Raw genomic sequence first — 10,000 nt, 5'->3', positions numbered from 1 at the left:
AGTAAGCAAATTGTTCAACAGGGTAAATGGTAAATAATGGCATAAGCCTCGGCTGAAGTAGTAACTGTTCACAGAGCGATGGAGGTCATTATGCGTCCTGTGGGGGGAAAGAGAGCAGCATGCTACTTCACTGCTGCATGTGGAGCATGGAGACTTGAGATTGCCACCTCTGTCGTAATTCAGCAGATTCATTAGACCTCATTCAGTTAATATTCAGTCAGTAGAGTGAAAAGGATTGAGTAGAGATACTTTTATGCATCCCAAAGGCAGTTAAGGAAAATACATTCTCGTCTGTAGCTGGAAGTGCAGTGTCATGACCATGGCATCAAATAGTCAGTCTTCATTGGCCCAGGTGGCAGTCAGTCAGACATTACAGACCTTTTACCTTTTCACACACTCTTGACCTGTGGTTCTGCTTACACTATGTGTATTTGTATCTGTCTCTATATCAGTGATTCTCAAAGTGTGGTCCGGGGACCACTAGTGGTCCTCGACAGAGCTCAGGTGGTCCGCGAAGGGATTTCTACTTTTCTAAGACAAGCTAGCAGTAGACTATATTTGTAATATTATTACAAAGCTGAACATAACTGAAGTCTCATTTTCACCACAATAAGACAGGCTTGTAAATGTGTGTAAGAAGTAAGTGATGTGCATAGAATTTAGCCCCCGTCAACTGTCAATTCAGTTGGCAGGTGGTCCCTGAACATTTTTTGGGTGACAAAGTGGTCCTCGGTCTGACTAACTTAGTATTTTAATTTTTAATAACTGATGTTCCCTTCTGGTTTGCCTAGATGCAGTGTCTGAAATGTCTGACATGTGTATTGTGAGATTAGTGCTTAATTGGTTCTTGTGTGGTGAAACTGAAGACAAATTTCCACATTGTGGACAATAAAGTATTCGTATTCGTATTCGTATTCGTATTCGTATTCGTATTCGTATTTAGTGCCGCACAATCGAGGCCTGTCATGAATATTTTATTGAACAAAAAAGTTCAAAATGAGCCTTCTGGCAGACATCTGCCCATTCATTCATTCATTCATTCATTCATTCATTCATTCATTCATTCGTTCATTCATTACCTGCCCCACAAGATAGGGCCAGGTATTGCAATGACCCTGTCTTTGTGTTGTCTGCAGGGGGCGCCAAACATGGTCATAGCATTGGCCACGGGCACAGGTTGCTTTCTTTGATTGCTCTTGTTCATTACCTCCACCAAGGAGGTTATGTGATCGCCTGGAACCGTGTGTTCGCTGTGTGTGTTCGTGTGTGTTCGCTGCTATTCCACAACCTGCCACAAGGTGCCCGCGGTGAGCACTGAGCACCGTCGAATATTCCACACGGGTTTGCCATTCTCACCACAGGGAGGAACTTAACCGTTGTGAGCACTGAGCACCAGCGAATATTCCACACGGGATTGTCTGTGCCATTCTCGGCAAATTAAGGAACAGGGAGGGACTCTCTCGTTTAAGTTACCTTAGGTTGACAATGCTGTCGAATTAACTACCGCATTGGCAAAAGTTCAAAATGCTGTTGCGAGATGGACAACGACCCCTCAGATCGTTTAGGTTCGCAATGCTGTCGAAGTAGCCCAATTAGGCTACTAGGCAAAAAATATGGAATCTTTCACTGTGACTGTGTAAATTCACAATGAAGTTGCCCGCTCACTCGTTCTATGCAGCTCATTTATTTTGGTGTGTGTATTTTGGTTGAGAGATCAGAACCAGACATTTAACCTTATTGCTTCTTGCCATCACATTCACAGGCAACCGCCAGAAAAAAAGGCCTTTGTTTGTCTTTCTCACAGGCGGGGAAAATACAGGTCAAGGTAGTAATCAGATGCATGCTGCTCACCCACACGCACAGTCACAGACATCCACAAACTCCCACATACACTCACACACAAACACGCACACGCACATGCACATGCACATGCACATGCACATGCACACACACACACGCACACATGCACATGCACACACAGACACGCACGCGCACACACACACACACACACGCACACGAGCGCATCCACACACAGGGTGATAAAGCGATCCTGTTAACCTCAGGAATTCAGCTGTTATATAACATACAGGATGTTGGGTCCTCTTAATAAATGAGGTGTGGGTGCGTGTGAAAAGGCGTGCGTCCCTAAATGGAATTCTGGATATGGAATGAAAACTTCAGAAACTGACAAGTCAGCACATTCTCATAAAAACGTGTGTGTGTGTGTGTGCATGGCATGCATTGCACACACATGGTCACATACCTTGTGTGTGTGTGTGCGTGTGTGTGTGTGTGTGTGTGTGTGTGTGTGTGTGTGTGTGTGTGTGTGTGTGTGTGTGTGTGTGTGTGCGCGTGCGCGCATGTGTGTGTGTGTGTGTGTGCGCGCATGTGTGTGTGTGTGTGTGTGTGTGTGTCTGGCCTGGTGCCACATGTGAGCGTGTCAGTGCGGGCTTCTGAGGAGGTCTGTGGTTGTGCTGCCAGCGAGCCTTAATGGGATGGAGAGGAGTGAAGAGGAGGGGAGGGGAGGGGAGCTGTAGAAGAGAGAGGAGGAGGGGAGGGGAGCTGTAGAGGAGAGAGGAGGAGGGGAGGGGAGGGGAGGGGAGCTGCAGAGGAGAGAAGAGGAGGGGAGGGGAGCTGTAGAGGAGAGAGGAAAGGAGGAGATGTGCCTGGATGGGGGGAAAGGGGAGAGGAGAGGAGAAGAGTGGAGGGGAGGGGAGCTGTAGAGGAGAGAGGAAAGGAGAGAAGAGGAGGGGAGGGGAGCTGTAGAGGAGAGAGGAAAGGAGAGAAGAGGAGGGGAGGGGAGGGGAGCTGTAGAGGAGAGAGGAGAGGAGAAGAGTGGAGGGGAGGGGAGGGGAGCTGTAGAGGAGAGAGGAAAGGAGGAGATGTGCCTGGATGGGGGGAAAGGGGAGAGGAGAGGAGGGGAGGGGAGCTGTAGAGGAGAGGAGGAGATGTGCCTGGATGGGGGAAAGGGGAGAGGAGAGGAGAGGAGTGGAGTGGAGGGGAGCTGTAGAGGAGAGAGGAAAGGAGAGGAGAGGAGAGGAGAGGAAAAGGGAGAGGAGGAGAAATGTGGAGAGGAGAGGAGAGGAGAGGGGAGGGGTTGGAGAGAAGGACAAGAGATGAGGAGAGCAGAGCAGAGGAGAGGAGAGCAGAGGGGAACAGAGGAGAGGGGAGGAGAGGAGAGGAGAGGAGAGGGGTTGGAGAGAAGAACAAGAGATGAGGAGAGGAGCAAAAGAGATGAGGAGGAGATGAGCAAAAGAGATGAGGAGGAGAGGAGCAAAAGCGATGAGGAGGAGAGGAGCAAAAGAGATGAGGAGGAGAGGAGAGGAGAGGCGAGGGGAGGGGTTGGAGAGAAGGAAAAGAGATGAGGAGGACAGGAGCAAAAGAGATGAGGAGGAGAGGAGCAAGGAAACTGAGTGGGGGGGAGGAGATGAGATGAGAGGAGGGCAGGAAGGAGGAGAGCAGCAGCAGGAAGTCTGGCTGGCAGAGAAGAAGGCGTGATGGGGGGAGGCGATTGGGGGGGTCGGGGGAGGAGTTGGTAGTGTAGTGTAGCAGGAGCAGCCCCCTAATGATGTTTAGGTTCGGAAGGCCCTGCAGCTGAACCGTGGCCCAGCCATTATTAGGCAGTGCACCATCGCACGTGCTCCCTGCACTGCCAAATTCACTCCACCCTCCATCTCTCATCTCTCTTAACCCTCTCTTCTTTCTCCACCCTTCCTCTCTTCTTTAACTTTTCCTCTGTTTCTGCATCATCTCCTCTCCTCTCCTCTCCTCTCCTCTGCCCTCCTCTCCCACCCTTCTCCTCCTTTTCCTCTCCTCTCCTCTCCTCTCCTCTCCTCTCCTTTTCCTCTCCTCTCCTTTTCCTCTCCTCTCCTCTCCTCTCCTCTCCTCTCCTCTCCTCTCCTCTCCTTTTCCTCTCCTCTCCTCTCCTTTTCCTCTCCTCTCCTCTCCTCCTTCCCTACACTTTTCCTCTCCCTTAACCTTTCTCCATTCCTCTTTTGCCTCCCCTCTTCTCTTCTTCTACCTGTTCTTCCTCCTCCCCTTTCTCTCTGCCCCATTTGCACATGCTCCGTACCTTCTGCCAAATGTATTCCACTCTCTTCTTCCCCCCCCCTCCCCCTTCCTCCTCCTCCTCCCTCTGCTCTTCCCTGCTCTTTCTTGACACCTCCATTTTTCTTACCCTCTACATTTCCTCTCCTCATCCCTCCTTTCTTACTCTTCTCCCTTCTGCAGCCAGAGAAAAGCAAGCATACTTTTTCTCTTGGGGTCGTCATCTTCTGAGCGTGCGATGGGAATTTCGCATCGCAGCACCAATTTCTTCTATACCCTCCTTAAAGAAACACATGCGCACATGCGCACACACGCACGCACACACACACACACACACACACACACACACACACACACACACACACACACACACACACACACACACACACACACACACACACACACACACACACACACACACACACACACACAAAGTGATGCAGACTGCATGCACACAGACACACACATGCTGGCGGTTCTGCAGCCTAGTAGGGGACTAATGAAAAACACACCATAGTGAAGTCGCTCTGCAGGACCAGGGAAATACTACACACACACACACACACACACACACACACACACACACACACACACACACACACACACACACACACACACACACACACACACACACACACACACACACACACACACAGTCTGCCTGCAGCTGCAGGACTACAGAGCGTGCGGTCCACATGCCGGAAGACCTGCACAGGAACAACAACTCCCCATTAATGGCTAAATAAAAAAATAAAAACATGAATCTCCCTCCTGTCTTCAAGCTCTTTTCTATTTAGCAAACAATATGTAGAGTAGAGTAGAGTACTTTTATTAATCCCGAAGGAAATTATGAGGGAACGTGAGGGAATACCATGCAGCTTTGTGCCAAAATGTGCATAATTTCAGGAGTACATTTAATGGCCGTTATTGGTTTGTAAGAATGCCATCGTATTTCACTGCAACGCAATAGCAGCTGTTGTCGAAACTGAGGCAGACTTTCACATATTATAGAGACTATACTTTGTATAATATAATACTCATATATGTGTGTGTGTGTGTGTGCGACAATGTCTCCAGGTGGCTTTGAAGTGTGTGTCATGGGTGACACTGAGCTATCTATCTATCTATCTATCTATCTATCTATCTATCTATCTATCTATCTATCTATCTGTCTATATATCTATCTGTCTATATATCTATCTGTCTATCTATCTGTCTATCTATCGGAAGCGAATTGTGAGTTGGGTGTATCCCTTCTAAGTTATCTATCTATCTGTCTGTCTGTCTGTCTGTCCCCCATCACTAGCAGATAGCTTGCTAGTTTTATTTGTGACATGCATACATACAGTATACTGAAAGGATCTGGGCCGAGCAAAGGCCTTCCTTTCCGAAAGGGACACCACAGACTCTACCCCGAAAACACACCACACACTTCCCAAAACACAACCCACGACTCTTCCGAAAACACACCACACACTGGCCACAGCAGCAGTTTGTAAGGAAATTGGCTTAATTGTTCATTACCGTTGGTCTAATGGGTTTATGTGAACCCCTTGACATGCACGCACTTAGATTAGCCTGTAAAAAAAAGAACAGTGAAGGGGCATGCCTGTGTGTCACCCCCATTCCATTCCCCCTAAAGCCCCAGGCTACCCCTCCGACAAACACCCCCTACCCCTCAGCCCTCCCATCTGATGAACCGGATGAGGGTGACCACTGAGAGGAGGACAACAGCCTTCAACTAGCCCCAAACACACGCACGCACGCACCCATGGCATACACATGCACAGTCACACACAGAAACCCATGTACCTACGACACATGTACAAAACACACACACACTCTCTCGCTCTCTTGCTCTCTCTCGCTCTCTCTCTCTCTCTCTCTCTCGCTCTCTCGCTCTCTCTCTCTCTCTCTCTCTCTCTCTCTCGCTCTCTCGCTCTCTCTCTCTCTCTCTCTCTCTCTCTCTCTCTCTCTCTGTCTCGCTCTCTCACTCACACCAACAGTCACCACTGTGGCCATCTGGGACGAGCCTGCGTGGTTAGCGTGGACGTGTTGACATGAGTGATCTGGATGGGCCATGTGTTGAGATGGCTGAATAAACCCAGGCCTTGTTACTGGTCTGGTGGACAGTTACAGTTCGCTGCCTTTGCAAAAACAAAAACAATCTGCTTCCAGGGCTTGACAGACTTATACCATAATAGTATAAGTAGGTGTTTTGAGATGTGAACTTTGGAGATGTGTTTTGAAATGTGAACGGTGCACAGCCTCAAAGATTCAGAGATTATACATTCATGAATCATGTACACAGTTACATTTTTCATTCACAGATAGTACGTACCATGTACTGTACTTGTAAGTCAATTTGTTGACCCTAAGCAAGGACGTTTTTTTTTTTACTTTGACTGTCAGTGCTGTATATTTTGACTAATGTTAATATCTCTCTCTCTCTGTCTCTGTCTCTGTCTCTGTCTCTGTCTCTGTCTCTCTCTCTCTCTCTCTCTCTCTCTCTCTCTCTCTCTCTCTCATTTTTTCCCCTCAGATTAAGAAAGCATACAGGCAGAAAGCACTGAAATGCCATCCGGACAAAAACCCTGACAATCCCAAAGCAGGTGAGTCTTTTTAATGGATGTTTCTATTTAAAGCACCACTGACTAGTTCTCATCTTCAGCCACCTTAGAGCCTGTTGCAGGCAATAGTGAATTCACAAGTTAATGGATCTCTAGGATGACTTAAGGAACCTGAAACATGTGTAATGTTCCTATTAATTTGTATAAATAGCTTGTTCGTTGTTTTCATGCTGTGAGAAGGCATGGTAATGAATGAAAGAACTCAAAACTGCAGTTTGAAGGTAACTCCATCATCTTCAGCATGCATTGTTATCTACATACACTTCTCAACTCTTCCAGCCTGTGCGTTGCTAGGGAAAGCATTCCATCACCAGGGCAACCAGCCAGGCAGCAGCATCAGCACCACCACCACAATCAGCAGCAGCACTGTGGCACGGATACAGTGCAGCCAGCTCATGTTGTCACCCTGACAACCGCTGCCAGAAATGTGTGTGTCACAAAAAGGGCCAAGTGACAAAGAGGGCCAAGTGACTCAGCAGTGTGCCAACGGCATCTGGGGCCAGTCAACAGTGCCAGCTAGGCCACACACTGGCCTGAGATAAGCTCATCTCTGAGTGCCCTCTGTGTAGGCCATCATCTTGTCTGGAACAGCCAGACAGATGCACCTAGGCAGACCGACCGACCAACAGACACATATTGGTAGACACAGACACGTGCGCCGCGCTCCATAAGCCTCCCCTGACAGTTCTCTGCCACAGAGAGCAGACACAGCCGGTTTAGTAAGTGATGCATATTAAGTCAGACACCGAAAGGCTGAGGGGAACTAGGCAGACAAGAAAGAGACACTGCTGACTAAGAAGCTGTTCACTCTTAGGCCGGCCGCACATTCCCTTCCGACATAATTCGGACCCCCAAACCCAATTTCACACGAACATAGCATTGATAGTTAATGGGTGGCGCCGACAAAATAGAACTTGTCTCTATTTGCTATCCGACATCGGCGAATGTCCGTGGACATCGGCGCCGGTGTGCGGGGTTCTATTGAAAACAATGGAATCAAACTTTTGCGGAGCAGTGCTCAGCACTTTGTCGGAGCCAATGTGCGGAAGCCCTTATAACACATTGGTTTTGGCTAAAACGTACAGGTCACAATGGAGTTTTTATTTTTATCCACATGTCAAGTAAACGGATTTTAAAAAAACTGCATATCCGCATCAGCACCTTAGAGGTACAGACAGATGCAAACAAGCATAGGCAGACAACAAAGAGATTGACAAAGACAGAGTACGGTGGACAGCTAGCGTGGATAGTACAGGAACTGGTCACTGGACACAGATATCGCTGTCCCCGCAGCCACCTATGGTGTGACCACTTTTGCTCCCACGGCACTTGCATGTCTGAGTGCCCCCAACAGACTCCAGAGTGTTACCAGATTTCAAACAAGCCAGGGATGCATCTCTCGACAGCGTAGTTGTTAGCCAGTCAGCAAGTTGCGTAGTTGTCAATGGAAATTGCATGGCAAGCAACAAAATAGCTAACATAGTTAGCAACTATGGTTTCGAGAAATGCACCCCAGACCAGACCAGGCCAGGCCAGACTAGACAGACATCCAGACAGATAAGTGAGACACGACAGCCAGCCGGCGTGACTGGGAATAACTTGCACCAATCAACCCTTTGGATTTTGGATTTGGCTGTTTGCCCGCTTGCCTCTTTTTTTTTCACTCTGTCCATGTGTCTCCTTCTATTAACAACACTCCAACCACCAAAAATGTACATGGTCATCAGATTCACATTTATTATCTGCCCTGGACAGATGCAGCACATCATCGTGAAGGAATAATATACAAAAGAAGGAAACAATGATTTTATTCAATAGTACCTTAGGGGAATTCTGCCAAGCGGTTTTGTTTCTTTCTTGGTGCTGTGTGAATGCTGTGCATACAATTATATTCTGATTTCTCCCGATCAAAATGAAGTGACAGAGAGGAGGAAAGGAAAGAGAAAGACCAGGAAAAGAGGAGTGGTGAAGAGAATAGAGGAGAGGACAGGAGAAGAGAAGAGAAGAGAAGAGAAGAGAAGAGAAGAGAAGAGAAGAGAAGAGAGGAGAGGAGAGGAGAGGAGAAGAGAAGAGAAGAGAGGAGAGGAGCGGGGGAAACGCGGGATAATGGGGGCCTGAGTGGAATAAAGCGTCTCCCATTTCCCAGAAACGAAAGAGGAGCCTGGTCCAGAAGCATGCGTGCTAGCTCGCCTTGCATGCTTTTCTCTCTCTCTCTCTCTCTCTCTCTCTCTCTCTCTCTCTCTCTCTCTCTCTCTCTCTCTCTCTCTCTCTCTCTCTCTCTCTCTCTCTCTCCCTTTTCTCCTATATTTCTCGCTCGTTCACACGCACATACTACAAACATGTATGCACACATGCGTGGCCCATCGACCGCTCACACGAGAGCAGCAGAAGAGACCCCTTAACTCTAAGTGTGTGTGTGTGTGTGTGTGTGTGTGTGTGTGTGTGTGTGTGTGTGTGTGTGTGTGGTGTGCTTTGGACTAGGGTCGCATTACACAAGACGCCCCCTTGCGTGCATTTGCCTGGTACACACACACACACGCACGCACGCACGCACGCACGCACGCACGCACGCACGCACGCACGCACGCACGCACGCACGCACGCACGCACGCACACACACACACACACACACACACACACACACACACACACACACACACACACACACACACACACACACACACACAGGCACAGATGGAGTTTACCCGCTTGTGACCCCCAGTTCGGTAGACGGTACCCCGCTCCCGGCCCCCCTGATCCCTTCTCCTCCCCTCCTCCCTTCTCCGTGGCTCTTCCAGGCCCATTAACAGTGTGCTGGTACCCTGCAACCCGAGCCGGGTCACTCCACGGGGGGGGCAGGCCTCATAAGATGGGGGGACCTCTCTCTCTCTCTCTTGCTCTTGCTCCTGCTCCTCTCCTCTCATTCCCTCTCCTTTTCTCTTTTTCGCCCTTGCCTTCTTTCTAGGGGTGTAAATCAAAGCCTTCATGATGATACGATACGGTATCGATTTCTTAAATCAGGGATTCCATTTTTTTTCGATACTGAAGAATTCCCCACGATACGATGCGATTTGGTTCGAGTCGATATTTTCCAATTACTTTACTTACCAACTACTATTGTATTATGAAGCTAGGGCATTGCACCGGCCGATACTTCAGATACATCGATACATTTCGATTTTATTTACATCCCTACTTCTTTCCTTCCTTTTCTCTCTCTCTCGTTCTCTCGCTTGGTCTTGTCTTGCTGCTGCTCCTGCTGTTCTCCCTGCTGTGCCCCCTGCTTTCTCTTCCTTTTCCTCCTTCACTCTCTTTTTCTTTCT

The 10,000-nt window shown here is 48.6% G+C and overlaps 1 protein-coding gene across 1 annotated transcript in view; it reads left to right on the top strand.

Annotated features, from left to right (window-relative positions):
- The window catches only part of dnajc17 (DnaJ (Hsp40) homolog, subfamily C, member 17), a 116,779-nt gene that overhangs the window by 13,696 nt on the left and 93,083 nt on the right, over window positions 1–10,000 (top strand). The window contains exon 2 of the mRNA XM_063183659.1: window positions 6,590–6,659. Within this exon, the coding sequence (XP_063039729.1) occupies window positions 6,590–6,659 (70 nt within the window). The remainder of the gene's footprint in view (window positions 1–6,589; window positions 6,660–10,000) is intronic.

This window comes from Engraulis encrasicolus, chromosome 19 (genome assembly GCF_034702125.1).
Source record: "Engraulis encrasicolus isolate BLACKSEA-1 chromosome 19, IST_EnEncr_1.0, whole genome shotgun sequence".
Taxonomy (NCBI): Eukaryota; Metazoa; Chordata; class Actinopteri; order Clupeiformes; family Engraulidae; genus Engraulis; species Engraulis encrasicolus.
Note: the sequence above shows the minus strand (reverse complement) of the source record. Positions and strands in the feature narration are given on the sequence as shown.